The 27154-nt window shown below is 38.8% G+C and overlaps 1 protein-coding gene across 1 annotated transcript; it reads left to right on the top strand.

Annotated features, from left to right (window-relative positions):
• The first annotated feature begins 13534 nt into the window (after nt 1-13534).
• LOC145678960 (zinc finger MYM-type protein 1-like) lies at nt 13535-24976 on the top strand. The gene is made up of 3 exons (XM_081749565.1): nt 13535-13766; nt 18084-18185; nt 23517-24976. Exons 1-3 carry the CDS (start codon nt 13535-13537, stop codon nt 24974-24976), a joined length of 1794 nt encoding a protein of 597 aa, XP_081605691.1.
• Nucleotides 24977-27154: the final 2178 nt, after the last annotated feature.

Genomic DNA, 27154 nt, shown 5'->3' on the forward strand with positions numbered 1-27154 from the left:
TTTAGTTAGCTACAAGTTCCAGCAAATCATTAAGTATTCTAGTACACTAATAAGCCTTGCGCGTGTAACTTTAATATACGCGGCCAACACATATCTTTCTTGGATGCTAACAGCGTTCCAAGTCTTAATATAACAGATAATTCCGTTTAAATTAACTCACGGCGAAAAATCGTGTGATATAAGATCTAGTGATCTTGAGGGCCATTCGAGGTCAGTATTCCTATCCAAAAGTGCCCAAACTATTTTAAAAATCCAGACACTCGTGCAGGATGGTAGCTAATAGGGTTGTTGTGCTTCATTGCGTTGGAAGTATGCAAGGAAGTCACAATATTCGTTCCCATAATCATCATCTCTACCATATGCTGGTATACGTATCTCATTCAAGTTACTATCAACAAATCTGACGCACACACTTCAGATCCCAAATCACAGACCTGGTACGTGGCAAAATGACTGATGGTTTTGTTAAGGAGTGTGATTTACCAAGATGCTTTGTATATTTACTCACTCAGTGTATTTCTCCAAGAAACGCAAAGTTTCAAGAAGTAGCTACTTGATGGATCACTGTCAATTTTGGCCTTGTTGATGAATGTGATCCATTCGAGTTGATCCCAAAAATATACATAATCAAGGTTGCTCGTATGTTATTATGGGATTCATTGTCGATATTATCCTTACTCGGTAGACTACCCACAATACAATACGTACAATAGGCCTACTCTCTCTCTTTACCCTATATTCAAAACAGAAGTGGTAGAAATCAACCACTTCCGGATTTTAATGTTGACTGCTGTAAAGTAAAAACGGTGATAAATAGCAAGAAGCAGTTTTTTTTGTGATCAATTTAACGTCCCAAGAGTATATCCTATCTCCTCTCAACACTGAGAAAAATCCGTTCTCCGGACAGCGGTCTATTGTACAAATATACGGAATCCTCTTGCTTACTACAGAAATCCGTACGGAGCATACGTTATGCATATGCTACATAAGCACTGCCCTTAGATGTTACATCATGCCGTTGCAGGATATCTGACATCTAACAGTTTTCCGTATATCACATGCATATACTTATGTTACATTCCTCAGCTATATGTTATATACGTCCATTTGTATGTGAGATCCTGACCGCCTACATTGTTTCATACGGAAAGTATGTATAGATGTAACACTTATACGGAAAATATTATAAAACATGCGTTTTCAGTTATACGTCTGCTGTACGTTAAGTCCAAAAACTACAAGAATTATGCACGTAACCTGTCTTTTTAAGTACGCCACCTACATTTTTTTTCTCATTGTAGATTAGGTTAGGTTAGGTTATATCACATTTACCATTCAGTTTCACGAATTTTAAAACTCTGATCTCAAAGAAGTAAGAGATCTAATGTGAGTAAATTATTATTTACCTGTTTCTTTTAAACCGTTGACACGTGAGGCACGGAATTTAGTATATGATGATTTTTAACTACACAAAATACAGTTATCTCATTCGTTTGTACGAATTTTGGGCGCTTGCACATGTATTGGGAGTTCGTCTCTAAACAGATTATGGAATTTTTTTGTTGTAGGAAATTAACTATGTCAAATCACAGCAAAGATGGATGCAGGCCCGTAGCCACTAGCGGATCCAGAAGTATCGTTTGGAGGGGGCGGTTCGCTTCCTGTAAGATTAGCGTTGCCTCAAGGTGACCAGAATTTTACTTTACAAAAATGGGACACACATGAATCCGGGGCTGGAGGGGGGGGGGTTGTAAACTTGATTACCAGAGTATATTTTGTGACACGAATTATTTGTGTATGTGTGTTTTTTTAAGTATGTTCTTTCTCTAGATTTAAATTAAATACGTGCTTCCGTTTCGGAGGCCTGGTAGTGTCATGATTCACTTCACACTTAGTCACCGCGATTTATATAAGATGCGCTGTCTTGCACAGTACTTACACAAAAGAAAGTACTATATTGACGATTATATTTGTCTGTTATCTGCCAAGAAGCCTCTTCCATTTCTCCTCTGTATGTATAAATATAGCTTCCCTTTGTTTCACTAAAGTGATAGCAAGAAAACATGAATCTTGACCTAAATCTATCAGTTTCATTATCCAATAGAGTGCGAGGGTATATTCCGATTGTCGACCTCTATCCATGACATTTTTTTAGTCTCTCTCTGAGAGGGACATTATCTTTGATCTCTGGCGCTTTGCGAAGAACATTTCCTGAGGGCAAGATGTTGGATTTCCGTTACGTTTCGTTTTGCAAAACTCAATATTTCACCATGATTTCAGTTTCTCAACATTGTGGACATTTTCTTAAGTGCGCGTTAAGATTGCGGCTACATAAATCGTACCAAAATCTTCTGATGTATCAAAGGTGAAGAAAACATTTCTATGATTGGTATAGAACCTAGAGTTCACGAGGAGTTGGGGAGTCACTGATAAAGCTTGACGTTAAGTGTCCATGGAATTGTTTATTTCTCAAGAAAAGCTCCCAGCTGTACTCAATTGATGCATTTAAAGATGAATGTGTAAAGAATTCGATTTATGGGATTTTCAGGAATTTTTCACTTAACAGGAGAGAACAAAAAGATAAATATAGGACACTATTACAAAAGTGTAGACCTCTATACACAGGGTATTTTGATTTGTTGCTTGAGCTTAATGTTCCACGGTAATGACATGACTGCTTAAGGAGACGTACACTTATTGATTATAGTGGAATCCGAACCACCTTTTTCGTTCAAACGTGCCCTTACCGGGAATCGAACCTGGGACCATGAGCACCGTATAGGGTATTTTGTCCTAATACTCCACTTTTGCAGTGGTATAATTGAGTATGTAAAGAAAAAAAGCATTAGACCAGATTAGGAACAGGGGGTTGAAAATTGACTCTATTAGGTAATTTCTTAAAAGCAGCATTTAGAAACATGTTTACAACAATAAAATTCGCCTAGGTGGGATTTCGCTCCCAGACCCCCAATTTCTTCGGAATACGGCTTCGCAGAATATAGTAAATGCTTCTAAGTGCTATTGTGACAATATTTCGCGTTCTCCCTTCTGTGTCTTTCATATAGAACTGGATTGAGCTAAAACGCTGTCACGAAATTCAAACACCTCGCAAGGCATTTTAGTGAACCTTTCACCTCTTGTTTTGCCCTTCTACGTAAAGTGGCAAAAAAAAAAAAAAAAAAAAGCTCAAATACATGTTTCATAATTTTAAATGAATAATCAAACTAGCAACTTTCATGTTTCTAGGCGTAAGGGATCCCGAGATATTGGCATCTTATAATAATAATAATAATAATAATAATAATAATAATAATAATAATAATACAAAAACGCTTAAATATATCATGTTTCTAACCTTCAAAGATTCTTAGATAACTTATTATAATGATTGCAATCCCCGCCCTCTTTTCTTTCCACCTCTTTTCCCCATTTTACTAAAGTATAAAAAAATGTTGAAACGCGTGTCAAATTATTTTAAATGAGAAATCCAAATCCAAATTTCAAGTATCTAATCTTAAGGGATTCGAAGAGATGACCATCTTATTAAAAAAATTTTCGCCCCATTCCCCCTTCCTTTCTTTGAATTTCCCCAAAAAAACCTTCCTTAGTGATACCCTAGATCACAAATCTTACCTACTTTCCGAAGCGGTTTCACCTGTGCGAAGATCGGGACGACTTCTTTTATATATGATTACAATAACAGCTTGTATTATTTCCCAAGAAAAGATGAAATGCCATTAAAAGTCACAATGAAAGTTTCCGTGTTGAGCCCCAAAAGTCACAGTTCTTTATTGATGTAGTAGCTAGCGAACGTACCTTTGACCTTTGATGCATGAGGTTCTGTGGTTTGATACCCGGTGAGTGAACATCGAACGCACCACTTTGGTTCAGATCCAACTTTAAACTCTAGTTCTCGTTCTGTAAAGCACAGCTTTTGACAAACGACGTAAACACATATCAATCAATAAACCAACCGAAAAGTATCATCTCAGATTCAGAGGCCTTTACGGTAAGGAACGATGAATATTCTATATTTCTCTTTATTCAAGGTAAAGGTAATTGAGCTTCAGGTTTTGAATTTCATCCCCACATCTTTTTTTTTTTTTTTTTTCTTTCTAGGACACGATTTTAAAATCTACATTTTTAGTTCAAAAAGTGAGCCGTATTTACTTCTTCCTACAGCTGTTCGTTCAAGGAATGAATCATTCTTGCTCGTTTGCGGCTTATGGTGACCGTCTCAAGTATTATATTCCCAAAATCATCAAACGATGAAAAGTTTAAAATTATTAAACACTAATATACATCGTGATTTCTCCTTGTGAAAATTCTATCAAGATTAACAATACGATACAACCACGAAAAACAACACGTCCTACGCAAACGGATTTTTCAGTGGCATCAAAACATAAAAACCTTCAAAGTGATAATATCAAGCTTATTCAAGGTGATGGTGTCCAAAACATATTAGTTAAAATCTTCAAGGTGTCTATTTTAAATTGAAAAAAACATATTTTCCAGAATAAACAGTGCCTTGTTAAAACTAAAACAGTTTTTAGTGATACTATAAAACCAGGCATTTTTAAAAATTATCATCATTCGACCTACACCTGCTAAGAGTGTGGTATGGTACAATTATTCTGCGTCCAGAGGAACCACCCAGGACTGACAGCGGTGATGGAAGGCCTGTGTTTGTGAGTATGAGCTTTGCGCTGATGAACTTTTACATGACATAAATGTCGTGAGGGGAGGACTACAAGACATTATAAACACACGAGAGTATCAGGGATTTCTCCTTGATAGACCCTACCATCGTACTACTTATATTTCACATCATGATATTGTAAATATTGTTTGTATCTATATCGTTTACATTTATGGTGACGGTTTTAATAAATACCACAAATATATGACACTTGTCATTTTATTAAAATTCTGACTACTTAACGTGACAGTTTATTGTTGCTACATTCAGTAACATAATTAGTATCATAGTATTAGTATCATATTAAACATATTATGGCTCCCCCAGAGGAATCTCTCTCGTGTGGTTCTTAGTGTCTGTGTTCCTCTTTTCACACATATAAGGCACTTTTTTTGCTTTGTTAACTCCATTGTGGTCATTTCATTTCTCACATTCTCTTGTCATGCCCACGACTCGCAGTCAGGCTTCTTTCATTCCCTTAAACACACCTCAAGTTCAAAATTCCAACAATATGGCAGGCATTTCTTCCATCATTCCCGATATATACAGTGCGTCCAAGGAACAACGCGCGGATTTATTTTTACAAAATTTTTTGAAGATCGCACTGGTCAATAACTGGGATGACTCAAAATGCATAAAGATTTTCGAAAAGTCCCTTTCTGGACCCGCTCAACATTGGTTCTCCACCCAAAATCTCTCTACCCTTCCCTGGTCAACCGTCCAACAAAAATTCCTAAAACAATTTGGCGACGAACAGGTTCCACGATCTCGCATTCATCAGTATAGGGCTCGAGTTCAACTCCCTAATGAACCACTTTCTCATTACGTTTTCGCAAAGAAATTTCTGGCAGATCAGGCATACACGCAATTAGATTTTCAGGAGTTTCTTTTAGAATGCGTGTCGAGTATGACACCCGAGAACATACGTTGGTTTGGCACTCGCACCATATCTGACTATCCCACATTTATTGATGAGGTTACAACCTTAGAACGCACTCAGCTCATGGCCCAAAAGCGAGAAACGGACTCTTCCTTTTCACGCCAAACTTCAGATGTCCCAACTTCTAGCGCCATTCAAGAACTAACTCATCAAGTTTCACAGTTACAGCTTCATCTCAACACCCTTTCAAATTCTCAACCTACCTCTGTTCATTTCGCTCCTACCCGTTCTCGTTCTCCTAGTCCTCACAATCACAACACCCTCTCTCCTAACCATAAATCCCTTCCCTTTCCACGGTCCCTCTCACCCCATCCGCCGTCCTCCTGTCTCCAACATTCTCATTCCACCAATCCGACCTCTTCTTCTTCTCACTCGTGTACTCATTGCTCCACACACCCATATCATTGTTGTCAATGTACCGCCTCCTCTCATTGTCAAACTGTCCCTCAGTCTCCCCCAACTCGTAACACTCCACGAAATGATCACAATAACGACTCTCGTAAAGGCAAGAACAATAAGCGTTTTAATAAGCATTCTTCCCAACCCCAAAACGTCTATACTACACAACAGCCAACCATACCCATTCCCCCATATCCATTCTATCATCCCTTTTTTCAATATCCTACCCCTACCCACCTACCCTCACTCCCCTCCCCTTCCCCTGTCTCCACAAACTCTCGTACCAATAAACCAAAAAACGCCAAAAATTAGCGCGAGAGCGCACCAGTCTCCTCGCGCTTAATTCTCCCTCATCCCCTTCTTCCCCTCCCTCTTCCTCAGATTACCTCCAATTACCGTTGCACTTCAAAGGCAAATTACCTTACGTAAAAGCCCGTTGCATGACCAAGGATGTTTTCTTTTGCCTTGACTCTGGTGCTGAAGTCAGTCTCTTTCCAGCCGACCAACTCGACCCTTCGGTTCGTACTTTTAAGCTTCACACGGTTCTAAATGGTCTTTCATCATCTCCGGTACATCTCTCCCGTGCTACCATTCTCAACTTAAATTTTAATGGTCATCAATACTCTGTACTTTTTCGTTTGGTTCCTTTCAAAAACTTTCCTGCTATCCTTTCCAGTAAATTTCTTCAAGACCATCAAGCAACCCTTGATTTTGACAAAGGCATCCTATCATTACGTCATCTAGGTCGAATGCCTCCAGCCGATAATGCAATACACAGCGTTAATACAAACACATTTCACTTTTTCAAAAAACATCCCACTCCTCACATTGTTTTTCAAGCACGTAGGAGACTTGTCATACCACCCCGTTCAGCTAAAGCAGTTCCTCTCAAGGTTAACGGTCACTTTCCAAATACATCCTTCCGGCTACATACTTCTATCTTACGAAACTTAAGTAACTGTTATATGACGCATGCTGTTGTTTCCATAGATAACCTTGTTTTGCCACTTGCAAACGTCTCGTCTCGTCCCCAGATTATAAAGGCCAATACTCCCATTGTTATTGGTTCTATATTTTCACCACCGGAACAAAACACTAACGCTTACACCATCAGACAGGTTCATTTTCCCACGGACGAGGACGCTTCACGACACAAAGCACAACGCCTTAAAGAAATCGGTCATCTCATTGACATTAACAAATTTCACTTTTCCCCTGACATGAACGAACATCAAACTGCTCAAATGAAGGCGCTACTTTCTGAATATGCTTTTCTTTTTCAATGGCACGACAATGATTTTACAAAAATACCCACCTTTTCGGCCACGTTAGACTTAGAATCAGACGTTCCCTTTCAGTCCCCCCAATTCGTCATTCCACACAGACTTAGACCGCGAGCAAGAGAGCTCGTCCTGCGCCTCATTAATCAAGGAGTGTTTGAACAATCAGATTCTCAGTATAGAAATAACATATTATTTGTTTTAAAACCAAATTCCAAAACTGAGCTAAGGGCCGTTTTTGATCTCAGGGGCCTTAACTCCCGTTCCAGAACAATAGCTTCTCCTTTAGAAGATATACAGGACGTTCTAGAGTCTCTTTCTGACTCAGTTTGGTTCAACTCCTTTGATTTACACTCCAGTTTCTATCAATTAGACTTAGATCCCAAGGACAGACCGGCCACTGCGTTCTCCATTAAGGGTCTTTCTCTCCCTTTCAATCACCTTCAGTTGACATCTGTTCCTCAGGGTTTCAAAAATGCCTCCATTTTACTTCAACAAGCTCTTCAAACCATTTATAGGGACATCTTCCCCAACAATATTACATCATTCGTTGACGACATGTATGTCCACGCAGATTCATTCGATCAGATGATGATTGTGCTTCGTGCCTTCTTTCAGCAAGCCGCCAAACATTCTCTGCTCTTTAACATTAAAAAATCAGTTCTCGGATCAAAAAGAATTAAATGTTTAGGCCATATTATTGACAATCACACTCTACAACCTGACCCTGATAAGATTTCGGCTTTAGCTCAGGCACCCAGACCGGCCACTCTCAAAAGCCTCAAAAGCTGGTTAGCCAGTGCAAATTTTTTCCGACGTTTTTTCAAAAATTTTTCCATCATTCTTGCACCCCTTTATCAGGCTCTGTCAAACAATCCTAAAAAGCTCATCTGGACTCCTGAGCGCGTTCAAGCGTTTGAAACAATGCAGAAACTTCTAACCTCACCCCCCGTACTTGCTCTATATTCAACCCGCAATACACACCACATTCTCATGACAGACGCTGCATCAGTAGGCGTCGGGGCGGTGTTATTACAGAAAGATCTCACTACTAACGTTGTGCAACCTGTTTGCTATGTCTCTTCCAGACATCCCAAAACCGTTTCCCCCCTTCCCATCTTCCATCAAGAATTATATGCAGTGTACTTTTCTCTTCGGAAATTAGAAAAATATTTGTTAGGCCACCATTTCACCCTAGTTACTGACAATATTTCTCTTCTTGCCGTTCGGAAAACAATTGTTCCATCCCCAAAAATTTTGAGATGGTTAAACTACATTAATACATTTGACTTTACAATCAAACATGCAAAAAGCCATCAGAACCCCATAGCTGATTATCTTAGTAGGCATCCTGCTCCTCTTACGCAAGACACGATAGACATGGACAATGAAGTTGTGCCTGATTCTGTACTTCTAACTATCGATAACAACTTGGATCTATCTCGCCTACAGGGTGAAGATAAATTCTTCTCCAAAATTATCGAGACTCTTAACAAACGAGACGAGACAGATCCTTCATTCCAACGTCTCAACAAACAATACGTTATTCAGAAAGGCATACTTTACAAAAAACTGTACCGAGTACCTAACTCTCGATTACTGCTCTGCGTACCCGATAGTCTTAAACCAGCTTTATTCGATGAGTATCATGACTCAATGACTCACATAGGTTTTACCAAGATGTATTGGATGTTGCGATACAAGTATTTCTTTCCGCGCCTAAAATCATGGCTAGCTCAGAAACTTAAATCATGTAAAGGCTGCGCCATCTTTAAACGCAATTACATGCCTAATAACCCCACAATTCAGCGTTTTCCTCAGTCAGGCCTATTTGAAACCTTTTCTTTGGACCTAGCAGGCAAGCTAATACCCAGCGATCCCGAAGGTTTCCAATACTTTTATGCAGCTACGGACCACTGTACTGGATTCACCATTACTCATCCCATAACAACTCCAAACAGCGACAACTTCATCAATTTCATCACAAACCATATCATTCTTCCATATAATACTCCTCGCACAATCTACTTAGATCTTCAGAGTTCACACCGGTCTACCGTATCGTTAAACTTTCTCAAGTCTCTTAACATAACAGTTAAGTACGGCCTACCCTATCAACATCGTTCTCTAGGCACAGTCGAACAAAGATTAGGCTCCTTGCAAACGAGTCTCAAATTTCTGTGCCAAGACAACCAGAAATTTTGGCCTCGCTTCCTTGCGCATGCCACTGCGGCTCTGAATAAATCACCCTTAACTTCCATTGGTCTATCTCCTCATTTTCTCCTCTATGGCGTTCATCCCACTTTACCATTAGACAATTTGCTACACGTTCAACAAGAAACTTTAAATACTAATGATCGCCTACTTGCACTCAAAGAAATGAGGGATCTAGTTGAATTTCGAAAACACCAGGTTTTCACTGATCTGAAGAAGCGCATTGAGAAGGTCAAAAATCCAACACAGTTCTTCCCTGACAGTTTAGTTATGGTCATAGATACCTCAACAAAACCTAACACTTGTAAGCCATTATCCCGTCTTTATAAGGGACCCTACAAAGTGATTTCGAATGTCTCGGCTGATGAGTATCTTCTAGATATTGATGGGAAGCCAACGGTCATTGCTAAGACCCGTTTGAAACTGTACATCCCACCTACAAACCCAGACCCCGAATTTGAGTATAAGTACAAGCGCTTCCTCAGTACCTCTAAATAGGATCCGACCACACATTACTTCAAAACCCAACTACCAATTACATTTCACGTTATGTTTTGATTATCTAATTTAACGTTCCTAGTGAAACATGATCCCTTTCTGTAGTACCACACTGGCAAAACTTCCGACTTTGTCTCTCGTTATGCCATAATTACAGATACAGGTAGGCAACACACATTACAGGCAATATTTCTCCCGTGCGGCATTTTTTTTTCTTCCGGTAGTTCATTATTATTGCATATGCTTCGTCTCCTGTTTTAGGCAACCCGCTGTACATGTACTATTTCTCCCGTGCAACAACTCCTAGTTACGCTCATAACAAACTCTACGCTTTTCCTTCTCCCCATAAGCAATATACCGGCATCATTCATTATTCACGTCATTTTTCTTTCCTAGACGCGTAAGGAAAGACTTTCCATCTCATTTCCTTCTTGCGTCCTTTTTCGGGAACGGCTGGTCCGACCCCACTTGATATCACTAAGGTCGCTAGGACGAAATGCTTTCTCTCATCCCACACCCATACATTACAGTCAATATATCACAATTATGTGACTTTTTTTTCTCTCTCTTCTTTCAGGTTTATTCTCTCCATCCTATTTGTATCAGCTTCAGGCACGTTCATGCCACAAGGCGTACAGTTTGTTAATGGCATTGACTATATTCCCCTTCCCCAAGCGATCCCCTATTCCCAAACCTTTCCTTTAATCTATAACATTTCAACACCTACCTTTCAGTCCATCAATTCAACCATAGAATGCAAAACTAATACTTCCCGGTTGTGTACCCATTTTCAAGATTTTCTATCCTCAATAAATTCTCTGTCTAATGACATTCAAACTTCTACATACTTGGTTAAATTTCTTTCTAACGGAACCCCTTGTTCAAGGACTCCGAGACCCCAAAGAGGTCTTTTTAACTTCATCGGATCAGCATTAAACTTTCTCACAGGAGTTGCTACTGAAGACCAAATACATTCAACTAAAATTAATTCCGAACAACTAAAGACACACGTACAAGAGCTTGAAAACCATGAATCTGTTCTCAGTTCTAAATTTTCTGATATTTCTCATCAGGTTGCAACACTTGCTGAACAAACTTCTTCTTCCTTCAAAGATGTGCAAACAACGGTTTCTGCTCTCATTGCCGATGAGACACGCCTACTTGAAGCCATGCGCACGGATCACTCCTCTTTTGTTACTTTCTCTAAAATGTATTTAAAATTTGACAACGCGATCCTCCTTATGCTTCGTCAGTTACTTTACTTAATTAATTTTAACGACATTTTTGACCAATGTAAAGAAAACCGGTTATCTCCTCAAATCATACCAGTTCATCAGTTACATTCTGACTTACATGATTTTAATCTCAAATTGGTTTCAAAAAATTTACGCGTCAATCCCGTTTTGACAGCACCGATCATTTACACCCTACCCCTTACCACTTGCTATTTCTTTCCCGATCATATCATTTTACACGTAAAACTCCCTGCTATTCCCCTCCATACGCTACCACGTTTATTTAAATTAGTTCCCTATCCGGTTGCGTCAGCTCAACAAAATTGCTATTTACAGCTTCCTTCCAATTTTGTTGTCTTCATGGATAAGCAAGCTATCCCTTTTTCTCCGGCTGATCTTACATCTTGTTCCTTGTCATCTAAACATTTCTTGTGCAAAATCCCTACTATTTATAATCATACAATAGCTTCTTGTTTACACACTTTGAAATATCAACATATATCGGGCTTACTAAAAAACGCCTGTTCTTACAGCTGCACCCTCACACAACAGTTTACCATCACCCAAGTAGACGATCATCAATTTATTTTAACCCGACCACCCAACAACCTTCATTATCTTTTCCTTAATGGCACTGCCACGCCATTATACATTAATAATTCTTTAAATCTCCGTGTTACTTTACCCTGTGACACAAGCCTCCATTCAGGAATTATCGAACTCATACCCCGCTCTCATTTCTGTCTTCCGACCACAATCATTCCTGTCCATTTAGTCCTTCATCATATCCATATCATTGATTCCGATTTACTCCTCTTACCCGCTGATAGGATTCTCCCTTATAACTCCCTTCAAAATCTTCCCCTTAATTTTAGCCACCGCATAACACCAATCACAGCTACCAATTCTTCCTATAAACCGCCAACTTGGCTTTCCTGGCTTCCCACGGACGACTATCCCACCATCTCTATCTCCTTCTCTCTCATCCTGTTTTCCCTCTCTATGATGAATACCCTCTTCATCTATATTTTACATCGTCGTACACACCAGTTACCTTTAACACCTACCACAACTCAGCCACCCGAACTAATTCCCCTTAACTCACGTTAACTCTCCTTCCGCATCTCTTCCTAAAAAAAAAAAAAAAAAGACAATCTGAAAACTAAATCAAACAACTTTTTGGTACTTACCTCGTACCCTGTCCTCCGCCATTTGCATTCCTCGTTCTAGATATCTTAACAAATCCTCTCATTATGATGTTAATAAAACACAAACCCACCACCACACATTCGCGGACGGCACACATTAATTGCCATTGCTACTCGCGTCTCCATTTTTTTTTCTTAACACCCGTATACAAGCTCCTTTTGCTCACGACTGGCAACCTCATGCAGTTTCTCCCGAATCATTTGTCTTCCAGGTCAACTTACGGTACCTTGGCCAGGAATAAACTACGTCTCACTAATATATATATATATATATATATATATATATATATATATTTCCCCTCTGTCCTACTTAATGGCAAATTCACTCTTCATTTCTATACTTCTTCTACTATAACGGAATCTTTCGCTATCCACGACCATACTTCCGTACACAGCACACACAGTAATAGTAAACATGATCATAAAAAAAAAAAATCAATAAATAAATAAATAAATAAAAATAAAATAAGGGGCTCGTCTCTTACAATTTTTTTTTTCTCTCCTTTCTTTTAGCATCCTCTTCTTTCTGGTTATACCCGGTGTTGCAGCTGGCGACTTTATTCCCATATCTTTATACATTGCAATCCCCCTCATCTTTCTCTTCTTTATCATTGGTGGCTTCTTTTACATCAAGTTTTTTTTAACTCATAAATTTCGTCGCTCCTTTACCCACCCAACGCCTACCAGCCACACTTACACCGTATCTTACACACCTCCCGCTGCTCCGAACCCAATCTATCTTCCTCTTTTTCATACCAATAACGTCACACACCCCGGAATCTCCGTATCTCCCTAAAGATTGATCAGGTGCCTTCTTCATTACAGTTCGCCATTATACATATTTTTACGTTATCCCTTTTGTTCCTTGTACGTTACTTTTGCAATTATCTCTTCTCCCTCTTTTCTTTCTTTTAGTCCTTTAAAAAAAAATAGGTTTTCACAATGGTCTTTAACAAGTAATTCAGTGCCTCCTGTCATGTAATTTCTTTTCCGCATCCGGCCTATTTTCACAAACGCACCTGGGCTACCCATCATCTTGCTACCCGTTTCCATGGATGATGCCTACCAAGTCGCAGTTTCCTTTTCTGGATGATGGACCTCTCGACTTCCAGACCACAAGATGCTGTCCATTCTGGCTCAAGGATCAAGCCTTCCAGATAGCAGACTTCCAGGAGATAGCCCTTGACTCTCGACGTGCTGCACCACCACGATCAGGATTTCCCGAGTTCCAGCCTTCCCGGATACACTATTGGGATCACGCTCGACATCTACACGGATCCAGCAGTTTTAGTGATTTTTTTTTCTCGTGTGTGTGTTTACTAGTGCCTCCTTCCTCTAGTGTTTTTGTTTCTTTCTTTTGTGCACCAGCCTCATGGTTATAAAAGTCAAACGATGAAAAATTTTAAGGGATTCCATGTCACTGGTTCTCATGAACAGTTGACCATTGTACTTTATTAAAAGGGGGATTATTATATTCCCAAAATCATCAAACGATGAAAAGTTTAAAATTATTAAACACTAATATACATCGTGATTTCTCCTTGTGAAAATTCTATCAAGATTAACAATACGATACAACCACGAAAAACAACACGTCCTACGCAAACGGATTTTTCAGTGGCATCAAAACATAAAAACCTTCAAAGTGATAATATCAAGCTTATTCAAGGTGATGGTGTCCAAAACATATTAGTTAAAATCTTCAAGGTGTCTATTTTAAATTGAAAAAAACATATTTTCCAGAATAAACAGTGCCTTGTTAAAACTAAAACAGTTTTTAGTGATACTATAAAACCAGGCATTTTTAAAAATTATCATCATTCGACCTACACCTGCTAAGAGTGTGGTATGGTACAATTATTCTGCGTCCAGAGGAACCACCCAGGACTGACAGCGGTGATGGAAGGCCTGTGTTTGTGAGTATGAGCTTTGCGCTGATGAACTTTTACATGACATAAATGTCGTGAGGGGAGGACTACAAGACATTATAAACACACGAGAGTATCAGGGATTTCTCCTTGATAGACCCTACCATCGTACTACTTATATTTCACATCATGATATTGTAAATATTGTTTGTATCTATATCGTTTACATTTATGGTGACGGTTTTAATAAATACCACAAATATATGACACTTGTCATTTTATTAAAATTCTGACTACTTAACGTGACAGTTTATTGTTGCTACATTCAGTAACATAATTAGTATCATAGTATTAGTATCATATTAAACATATTACAAGGAACTAGGGACAGAAGTATTCACATGATTCGACTCTGCTAGGCTTGTTACACTGATTGCATTGGCCGGGAAAAGACAGTATTTGTATTTCCGAACGATAAAAGCTGGAATGAAAAGACCTTTGGAGGGGGCGGTCGCCCCCTCCGCCCCCCACGTGGATCTGCCAGTGCCCGTAGCCAGCCCAAAAATTTAGGGGGGCCGGTAGAAGTTAGGGGGGGCCCGACCCAATCATATTATACTTCATCACCATATACTTATGGTTCATTTGCAAGCCTACTGTGAAATTTTATGGGGGGCATTCAAAGTTTAGGTGGGGCCCGGTCCCCCCTTGCCCCCCGTGGATACGGGCCTGGATGGATGGTATTCTGGCAAAAGCAGTCATGGTATGTAAGCAGTCATGACATCGTCAGTGACCACAATATTCATCACTAGAGACCGGATGTTTAGGCACTAAAAACCTGAAAAATAGGCAGGCAAATATGCACTGAAAATTTAAAAAATAGGCAGTTAAATAGGCACTAAAATGTAACTCAAAATAATGAAGATAAATACTTAATATAATTAAAAAATAGATTCAAGTCATAGATAATGTTCAAAGAATATAGAAACATATTTCTTTGTTAATATCTTCTTTTATTGTATATATAAAAACGAAGCTTGTAATGCATTCCATATATACTGGGAGAACCTGAAAGATGTGCACATACGTCAAGAGGTGATTCATGACATCAAAAGAAGACAGAAAGTCCCTTTGCATGTTGTCGAATTCCACGTAGTGTAGGAGTGACAGGAGGGCGAAATTTGAATCCAAAATCAAATCCTGATAATTGGAACGAGACATAAAGGTGTGCACATACTTCGGGAGGTGATTCATGACATTCAAGAGGACTTTTTGTCTTTTTTTCATGTCACGAATCACATCTCGAAGTATGCGCACATCTTTCGGTTTCATTCCAATTGTCAGGATTCGATTTTCGATTCCAAGTTGGCACTCTGTCACTCGTACATGACACGGAATTAGACAAAATACACGAGGACTGTTTGTCTTCTTTTCATATCACTAATCACTTCCCGAAGTATGTGCACAACTTTAAAGTACACTCTGTATATATATTGCAACGTACCAGGTGCTTGTGTTTACAAACACCCGATATACACATATATGTGTGTGTTATTTATGTTTATAAATTACATTTTTCCCAATGAAGGCTTAATTTGAAGAAAATGCATAGAATAGGCAACATTAGGCACTAAACCAATTATTTAGGCAGTAAAGGTCGAAATAGGCAAAATAGGCCAAATAAAATTGCCTCAAATCGAAACTATAACCCCACATATAAACTTTAAAACGTTATTTTTGATCATATCTTTAATATTAAAGAATAGGTATTTTGCCTAACATCCGGTCTTTATTCATCACCATACGATGTTAAACCATTTGCAGAAAGCTGGCTAGAAAATGAAGCTCGACATTTATATATGAGGGGGGCGCGGTGGCTCAGTGGTAGAGCGTTCACCTCTGGTGCTTGGGGTCCCGGGTTCGATCCCAGCCCCCGCCAAGTGAACTTTGTGGTGGACAAACACCGTGCTCGTGGGTTTTCTCGGGGTTCTCCCGTTTCCTCCCACTTTCTTCATTCCACCATTTCACTCATCTCTCATCATCACCGTCTCCTTTAGCCTAACCGGCATAACCGTGGGACGTAAAACTCAAAGATTTCATTTCATTTCATTTTCGACATTTATATGGCACATGATCTGACTCAAAAACATTTACTTGATCAAAATTTCTATCTGCTAATCACTACTGAATCATAACAAACTCTAGCCATTTCTGAAGCAGTTTATCACGAGTGATGAAAAGCGGAAAACTTACAATAAGAAGGTGCGACAAAATTGTGGTCGAGGCGAGGAGAAGCTCCATAGTCTGTGGAAAAGCCTCAATGATGCACAGGAAGGCTATTCTGTGCAGCTGCGGATCCAAGGGACGATCGCCCCCGCCCCAGAAGAGGGAACTTTCTTATTTTATATATATATATAAATAAAACCCATCCCAGAGTTTGGAGCTCTTAAAAGTAGCTCTAACTAGCAGTAGTACAATCCGCCGCCCCCTCAAAAGTCCGTCCTGGATTCGCCCCTGATTCTGTGCGTTTGGTGGGATTGGAAGACAGATAATTAGGGTGAGCGCATCTTGCGATTCAAAAGAAACGACTAGAACTGGTCAACAGAATGGATGTTGTATATCACGCTGATAATGCCAGACTGCATGCAGTACATCTTTAACGACCCGTCAGAAATGGAGAAAACTTGGGTGGTAGGTTTTAATGCATCCACTGTATAGCCCGGACCTGGCACCGTCAGACTGTCATTTGTTTCGGTCTCTGAATAACTCTCTGAATGTTTTTTTTTTCTACTATGTATTTTAAAATCTCGAAATTTGGTACATGAAAGATTTTTAATATCAGAAATATAGATGTCTCATTCACTTGCACTAATTTTGGAAACTCCGTCCGAAAGGGCTTACGTAATACAAGGCTAGCATAAATGATTTATTCATTTTGAAAAGGCTATATTTTCAAAAGTATTACACGTACACACATGAAAGATATATCAGGGGTGCCCACAATGGGGGGCTATGACGCAAACTGCGTCATTGAAATATTTGGGGGGGGGTTAAAAATCTATATAAATATGTTTGAGGGGGTGTAAAAATTAATCGAAAAGATTTTTTTTTTCATGGAAGAACACCTATGGATAGACAATTGCGAGGGGGTGCGTCATGGACATAAGGGGGGTGGGCACCACTGGATATATGAAAAGAACCAAAAACTCACCAAGTTTATACAGCCTCTACAAATGTTCAATATGTGCTCCTTTGGTGACACGACACATGTCCAGACGATACTCGAGCTCATACCATATATTTTGGAGCATAGTCCTGTCAATTTGCTGCACTGCAGCACTGATGCGTTCTTTGAGCTCGACTAAGGATTGCAGTAATGAGGGTACGTAAACAAGGTCCTTGGCACAGGAAGAAGTCACAGGGCGTTAAATCAGGAGATCTGGGAGGCCAATGGAACAAAGCTTAGTCATTCGCAGCAATACGGCCAATCCAGTGATGCGGAAGTTCATTATGGGTAGTCACGAACTGGAATGTGCCAATGAGGGGGGGTGCTAAACTCTACATAATACAAATTTGGTGTGTTTTCTTATATTTTTCATGTATGTACGTGGTGTAATAATTTTGAAAATATAGCACTGAATCATTTATACTAGCCTTGAATAACTATTAATTATTGTATCTTTCACTTCAACCATTGGACGTATACTCGAAGTTTAGTAAATAATTTCTTTTTAATACGCAGATTACGAATATACGATTCACTTGCACGAGTATGGTGGCACGGTGGTTGAGTATAGAACGCTTACTTCTGCTGCAAGAGGCCCTCGGTTTGATACCACACCATGTAAGTTGCGGTGGATAACATCATGATTGCAGGTTTTTTCTCGGGTTTCTCCCATTTCCTCCCACATTCTCATTCAAGCAATCTTTTCTCAATCATTAATCGTCTTTACTCATCTGTTTTCTTCAATCTACACGGTATAATCAATCATGGGGTGTAAAACTACAGCTTGCAGTTTCATTTCGCTTGGATGAATATTAGAGAATTAGGCTGAAAGGGTGAGGGTAGGACGTAGGTGGATGAGGAAATCAATAATAGGTATCAGTGGCGTATTTACGATTTTGTTTCGGGGGTGGCTTTGCTAACTTTCGCGGGGGGGGGGGGGGCTTTGCCTGAAAATGTGAAAATTCTGCAAGATATTTCATATACTTTACTATAGTAAATAAGATTTTGGGGGACTTAAGCCCGGAAGCCCCTCCCCTAAATACACCACTGATAGGTATATTTCATGATTGTTCTGAGCCGTTGCACAGGATGTCAACTTTTTTTTGCAAGCCTTAAACGAATAACTATATTTGCTTTGCTTGCACTGAATTTTAAAATTTTACCCTGTAGAGTTTAGGGGACAAAGCTTTAGTACTTTTAACTGACTGTTTTGATTTGTTAGAGCACAAAGACACAAAATCTGTTGGCACGTGACGTATTTTATTTATTAAATAGAATACGATTATTTGTTTTCTCTGCACGTTTGGAAATTTTGATCCCAAAGAGGGAGAAAATGAAAGAAGATTAAATATTGGCTAATGCAGGAGAGTTGTTTTAGAAACTTGGATTAAAGTATGACTTTGAGATGAGGAATCGTTAGTATTCGAATTAATTTGGACTAGCGAGTACATGTTTTTTGGTGCTTGTAACCAGACATTTCTGTGTATTCATTTTTTTTTCTATTTAATTTTGTCTGTTAACAAAACTAGCCATTTGCGTACTGCTTTATTTAGTGCAGATTGAAACAAAATACGCAGAGAAAAGAACGTATGTGGCGTACGTAAAAACGTAGGTTACATACGCAAATCCTGTAGTTTTTGGACTTAACGTACGACTATAAATAACATCCTGCAGCAAATGTATAACTGAAAACTTGTTTTATAATATGGTACTTGTACCGACTATGGCCCGGGTCCCTAATATGGCCCACATACAATATCTCTGCAGATTTACGTTGGTGCTACTAGATGACAATATAAACTATGTCCTCATGACAAGCGTAAACATATTTGCGCGGCCCAGAGGACATAGTTTATATTGTCATCTAGTAGCACCAACGTAAATCTGCAGAAATATGATGGGTGGGCCATATTAGGGACCCGGGCCATAATCGGTACAAGTACAATACTTTCCGTATAAGTGTTCCATCTATGCGTACTTTCCATACGAAAGAAGAACTTTATACGTAGGTTACATACGCAAATCCTGTAGTTTTTAAACTTAACGTACAACTAGTCTACGTAACATCCTTCAGGAAATGTATAACTGAAAACATATGATTTATAATACTTCCGTATAAGTGCTATGAATAAACATACTTTCCGTACGAAAGACGGACAGGATCTCGTATATAGGTGAACGAATATAACATAAGCTGACGTATGTAACATACGTAATATACGGAAGACCCTTAATGTCAAACATCATGCATGATCTAAGAAGGGAAAAAAGACAATACGTATGTAACACATAGATAACGTATGCTTCGTACAGATTTCCGTAGTAAACACAATGATTTCGTATATTTGAACAATATACCGGTGTCCGGATAACGGATTTTTGACTTGACTTGACTTGAGTTTAACGTCCCGTTCAGCAGCGAGGCTATATGAGATGTGGACCTACTGATTCATGTGGAATTCGAACCACATGAGCTCCCGCCGGGAATCGAACCCGGGCCTCCCACGCCAAAGGCGCGTACGCTAACCGCTTAGCCACCGAGGAGCTCATTACGTATTTTTCTCAGTATAGAGTCCCTAGAGCGTTCCATGGCTAAATGAATTTGCTTCCTGATTTTTCCTGCAAATTATACTTCCAATAATCCCACATTACCTTTAACAGATTTCACGTTAAGGTATAGGTTTAGTTTTGCATAATTTCTGCAACGACACATTAATAAATTTGCTTCTGTAGTGAACCAGAGTTCGGTCGGAAACTTCTTTAATATGAGTTGAGTAATATTTATATACATTAATCCGCTTGACAGTATCAATTTTAATTTTCATCTTTTCTTTTGCTTTAGTCCTGAAAATCACTTCATTTCTTCTTTGCTTATCTCGAGAAAACATATTTCCTCCTAGACGAACAATAATAAATCGCTAAGCTCATATTCACGTTTATCTAATATGAACGTAGGATTGTGAGAGAAATGTCAGATATAAACGTTTCCTTTCTGATGAAGCCAACCGCAGATAATTAGTGTTCAGATTAATGAAAGCAATTTCTTGGACGCAGATGCAAGCTTTCCGTGGACGCCAAGTTCTTTTGTATGACAAAATTACATCTGTCTTCTGCTATTAAAGCACTACGTTCTGCTGAAGTCTAACTTAATATTTCATCACACGATAGTGCAACACCTCATTTCTATATATACAAATGCATCAAATGAATAATGTCGTTAAGGGAAAAGAAATTGTCATCGTTATTTTTACAAGACTCTTATTGCCGCGTTAACTGGTAATTTCACGCGTGGAGGAGTCTGTTTTGGAAGCAGAAACTGGAAGGGAAGTGCGTATTATCATATGATCACACACGAGACAAGATTTGAGGCTGTTTCGTTTGAAAAATGTGTTATGAAAGTAACGTTTCTTCTGATTTTATTCGTAGAAGCAGTCTATCTCGTTACGAAAAGTCTGTCGCATCTCATTAAAATGAAATAAAATCCTTAGTTTTATGTCCCACGCTTACGCCAAGCAGGCAAAAGAAGACGGATGATTACGGAAAGAATTGATGGAATGAGAATCTGGGAGAAGATGGGAGAACCCTGAGAAAACCCACGGGCACAATGTTTCTGCCACACACTAACATAAACTTGGGTGCCTTATCTGGTGTATAATTGATAATTATCACATATATATTTCAAAAATCTGGAATTATAATCCGGAATTATGATTAAGATTATTTTAAGTCTATTATCTGGTTAAATAAAGTAGTAATTGGTAAAAAATTTCATAATTTTCACGGAGATCTTTGTATTTCAATAAATAAGATTTTCAATAGACTATATCTTCCATATTTAACTTCATTATACAAAGTCCATTCAATAAATAACCGGAGAAATTGTATAAAAAAAAAATAGAAAACTTCGACAGTTTGTACTTCATTGTTATTTTTTGGTGGTATCCTAGAATTATTATTAGATGGGCCTGGCACGCCTGTGTCTCGAACAGAATGCTGGGAATCAGTGAAATAAGATGGTGGCACCCTTGTAGGTTTCCAATAACGTGGAGCAATGGAGTGTCATTAGATTTCTCTTGGCTGATGGGTTGAAACCAATCGAAACGTAATCCCCATCAAGTTCTATGCACTTATGACAGCGCTGGACAAGTGATAATATGCCTCCGCTTCAGCATTTTTTACTGTAGCAAAAGCTCCCTGCACAAATTCATGCTCCTTTCTTTCATTTATGGTGTCAAATGTTTTGAAACCTACCCGTTTGAACTTATCTACCCACTCATACACAGGCCCGTAGCTAGGAGGGGGCGAGGGGGGGCTGAGCCCCCCCTGTGGCTACCTTCAGCTCCCCCTGAAACTTTCACCAGTGTTTTAAATGCTTCTATATAAAGAAACGAGCAATGCATGGAAACATTGTTTTTGTTTTATCGTATTCAGACTTTGGCCACAAACTAAAGTTATGAGAAATACTTTGTCGGAAGCAACATTTCATTTATTTTGCTAACTACACTCCTTCAGTATTTTTATAAAAATAAACCAGAATAAACCAGATGGTTTTGTCTTCTTATTCAGTTTCAACCCGATTGCAGTTGGTATAGAAATAACGCCGTTGTCAGGCCTGGTGGCTTGTGCCATAAATAAGTCATCTTCGAATTCAAGGAGGAAGGTTAGGGATGGAGAGTTGCTGTTGTAAAATGAGTTTGGGGGGGGGGGGAGCCACCAAACGAAAAGAGAATGAGAGGAAATGTTTTGTCTTTTTCCCCATCTCGCCAATTTTCATCGGCGTACAACAGAGGTTTGAAAATACAGATTTTTCATGGCAGTACAGTAAATCTTCTTCTACGATCCACAAGTACTTTCGTATGTAGGGTCAGTATAGTAGGCGGAGTGGCTGTTTTATTGTCCCTTCTACTGCCTCTCTTGGTGCCAGTCGGTAGCTATCAGATTTTCTTCGACATCAATAGATAACATTTGTTCATACGCGTAGTTCGTGTGCGTGCGTTAGAGAAGTCAATGTTCCGCAGTGGTGGGTGTTTGTGCTTTAGTGCCGCTCGGAGATACGCATAAGTTTGTGTCTTGGTGGAAGCTGTTTGAGTTTTCAGTGCATTAATGACTAATGACTTTTACAGTAATTAAGCGTCTGTTTTAACTGATTGCGTGCGCATCGTGATGTGTTTTGCGTTCTTTCTGCAAGCACAGTGAGTTTTTTTTTTTTTTTTTTTAAATTAAGATTTCAGTGTAAAAATGGATAAATTTATAATACGTACGAAAGTCACTAGTGACCCCGTTGTTTCCGTTCCATCATCAGCGAATGACAAAAACAAGAATATCAATACTATACCACAAGATATTTCAAAACCGGGGGAAAATATTAAACAAATAAAACTAATCTTATCCTCGGAATAAAGACGGACGATGCTTTCAAACGGAATGGTTTCAGAGATTTACGTGGTTGGAATATTCGCAATCCCAGGATGCTGCGTTTTGTTACGCATGCAGACAGTTTCAACCTTATGGATGTAAAGAAGTAGCTTTTACATCTAAAGGTTTTAGTAACTGGAAGGTCGCTCTTGACAAATCAAAAGCAGGTTTAATAAAACATGCCGCAACAACCACACATATCGTTGCGATGAATATGTGGGCAGAGAAACAAAAGCGCACAGCTGTAGGGAAACCAGTGTCACTTTTAGTAAATCAAAGTGTACTTGAAAAAAAAAATCAGTATTATGTAAAGAGCATCACGGAAATTATTCAGTTCCTAGCTGTGAATGAATTACCAATGAGAGGGACTTATAATGTTGAAGAACACGAGGAACAGAGCCTCTTCCGAAATATGTTTGAATATACACTAAGAAAGGACGAGAAACTGGCCGATTGTTACAAATTCCTCAAAATGCTTCCTATTTATCTCCGGAAATCCAGAATGATATAATTCAAGTGATGACTTTTTGACAGATACTGTTCGAGAAAATATTGTTGATGACATTAACAGTGCAGATGTGCCATGGTTCACTCTATTGGAGGATGGAACACGTGACAAAAACAATCGAGAAAATGTGGCTATCGGTATTCGATATGTGAAGGACGGAAAAGTTCGTGAGTCTATTTTAAGCATAGAAACTCTGCCATCTCTTAGTGCCGATTCCTTTGCCGATCTCACACTTAATGTTCTTCGGGACTATGGTTTAGATTGCACAAGACTGTTGATCCAGTGTTACGATGGGGCTTCTGTGATGAGCGGGAAGAAGGGTGGAGTGCAAGCAATAATACAGCAACGACTAGGACGTGATATTCCTTACATACATTGTTTCAATCACAGATTGCATTTAGTAGTAATTAAATGTGTGAACGATATTCCTCTTGTCAAACAACATTTTGATCAGTGTGTCATGCTTTATACTTTCCTTAAAAGAAGTAAAATTGCTACTTTGTATGAAGGTCGGAATCTTGCTCGTCTTTTAGAACACCATTGGTCAGGACATTTACGGGTAATACAAATAATTCGCGACAATTATATGGAAATATTGGAGGTGCTAAAGTTGGTTAAGAACGGGAATTTTAATGGGGATAAATTAGTAGAAAGTACTGGACTTATTCTGACTGTTGGGAAATTGCAGTTCCGATTTTGTTTATTATTGATGAAAAAAATACTTGAAATTCTTCATCCTGTTGATAAAATTCTCCAGTCGCATGAAGCAAGTTTAAGTACCGCACGAAATCTGGTTGATGCTGCTGTGGAAACATTGAACAATATTCGAAATGATGAAACGTTTCGAGATATTGTAGGTGAAGCAAATCGCATGATAGAAGATACCCACATTGAAGGAGCTTCTCAACGCCCTTCAAGGAAAAGAAAAATAAGTACGTCACTACAGGATTTTGTTGTAGCAGAAACAACTGGTACAGGGAATACAGAAGTTGAGTGTTTGCGACAGGTGTTCTACGAGTCGACTGATTTAGTTCTTATAGAAATTAACAGACGATTCCACAGTAACAATGCTTTGTTGGACGCAGTTACTTCAGCAGAAAATCTCGAGCTTCCGAAAACAGACTACTTATCTTCATTAGGAATTACCATACCGTCTAAAGAAGAACTTGCTGTTGCAAAGGCGTATGTTAGCAAATGTAATTTTTCTGACGCCTTCAGTGAAATATATAAGGTTAAAATGGCTTATGAAGATACTTATGCTCTACTTGCTTTTATCCGAACATTTGCATGCAGTACCGCGTTATGTGAATCTTCGTTTTCTGTGTTGGCCCGCATAAATAGCCCAGAAAGACTTTCCATGAGTCAGAAACGATTGGCCAACCTGGTGTTTCTTGCGTTTGAAAAGAAACGAACTGAAAACATAGACATCATGAAAGTTCTGCAGAAGTTCAACGCAATGAAGAATAGGCGATTGCAGCTTTTTTAAGTCAAGTAAGTAGACGCATTTTCTTTTTTCTTTTTTTTTTATAGAATCTTTGTGATTTACGGGCCACGGTTATGCTGAATAGGCTAAAGGGGACGGTGATGATGAGAATAAATGAATGAGCTAGTGGAATGAAGAAAGTGGAAGGAAACTGGAGAACCCGAGAAAACCACGCACACGGTGTTTGTCCACCACAAACTTCACTTGGCGTGAACAGTACCATCATTTCAGATTTTGCTTGGGGGGGGGGGGGGAAAGACCTCTTGATATATGTAAAATTTCGCGTTTTTCACTGATTACTACTAGTCCATTGATACAATCTATATAAATCTCAAACTCAGGGGGAGGGCAATTGCCCCTCCCTGCCCTCCCCAAATAACGCCCCTGGGCGTGAGCTGGGATCGAACCAGCGTGAACGCTCTAACACTGAGCCACTGTTGTCTCCCTCCCTATTGTTTTATTCACAAGAAAAATAAATTGATGAATCAGCTATACATTCATTATTTGTTATTGGCTTTGATCATTTAACTAAAATTTTAAACTTTTACACACACAGTACAGAATTATAGAGGAGTACAGATTGTCCAAATTGTAACTATAGTATAGCTTATTCATCTATTTTATTTCTGTATTAATTCCTTCATATGAATGCTTTATATCTTACTTCAAACAATTACATATCATTGTTTATTCAGTTTTCAATGTAATTCAATTTATACAAACTCTTAGAGTTACTTTTTCTCCAAATTTGTCTTAGAAAAAAAAAATGCATTTAATATGTAGTGAAAAGATTCTGAAATACGCAGTGTGCAAATTACTAGGGGAATGATGGAGAAATTCCTCTCTGTTAAGCTGGATGTCTTATATAAATTTTGAATTTCCCCATGATAATTTTCAAATGTTCAGTTTATTCCTCTTGTAAAATGTTCTTTAATTCACACATTGGAAATACGGATCTATAAATGTAAAATAGATGGGAGTAGGGGGATATTTTTAAATAGCAAGCTGGTCATCTGATATACAGTACATAATGCATTATACAGTATGTTTCACATTACTGACCTTTAATTATTTTCTGTATAGTTTTCGATTATTTCTACTCTGAATTCTTGTTTGGGAATACAATGATCGTAAGTTAACCTTTAAACGCCAAAGGACGCATCTGCTGCGTTTGACTTTAAACCTTAATAACTCAGCCCCTAATTAAGCTAGGAAGATAATTTTGGTATCAAAGTCTTCGTGAAAGATGAAGCTTGTCGCCGATATACATTTTATGTATGTGGGGAGTACCACGGCGGAGACGAGAAAGGTAAATTTCGTGTTTGTTTTTTTTTCGTTAACTTTTTGGGGGGCATTCTCCATTGGGCTGTACAGTGATAAAATTGCACGCTAATACCCTGCAAAAGTACTTGTTACTTATATGAGGGAAGTAGAAAAGGGACAAGGTTGGCCAAGTTTTTAAGTATTTTTTTTTTTTTAACGTAAATTACATTTATTTTCTGGACTTCCATATAAGATGAGATATTTTTTCACTGAATTGGTCTAGAAGCATAACTCTTGTTGTCTCGTTGCAATCTGTGTTCCATAACATATCCAACGGTGTTTCAATCATGATTAGAGGGGTCACCAGGGCCGCCAACGTGATTTTCTGTAACAGCTCTTCGAAAATTATATACAGGGCGCTTTATAGATTTTTTTCTGAATTTTTCTCTCGCTTTGCATTGCAGCATTTGCTACCATTTTTTAAAGTACTATTATAACAAGTTTATTGCATATACATTATCATCGTTTTGTCAGCATTGGGTGTCTGAATGGGTTGCAAGGGCCCCCCAAGTTCTAATTTTTTCGTATTTTAAAAAAGTTTTATGACCTTTCTTCTTCTACGATTAGGGTGGGAATTCCACAAGTGATACCTCGTTGGAATCAGTGTTCCGTAAGCTTTCCAACGAGCTATACATAAGGGGGAATTTGTAATTAGGGGGTCCCCTAGGTCCCCAGCGTGAGAGCCTACGATTTCGTTCAAATTCTTGCCAAGTGTATAAAGGTTAAGTAGCAACAATAGATATGAAAACGTGGAGTCAGGTTGGGCCCCCCCAGAAGTGCTCTCGGCCCCCCCTGCTTTCGAGTTCTGGCTACGGGCCTGCTCATACACTTGTGTTCGACTCAAAACAACTTTCACCA

The sequence above is a fragment of the Thermobia domestica genome, chromosome 2 (genome assembly GCF_964235325.1).
Source record: "Thermobia domestica chromosome 2, izTheDome1.hap1.1, whole genome shotgun sequence".
Classification (NCBI taxonomy): Eukaryota; Metazoa; Arthropoda; class Insecta; order Zygentoma; family Lepismatidae; genus Thermobia; species Thermobia domestica.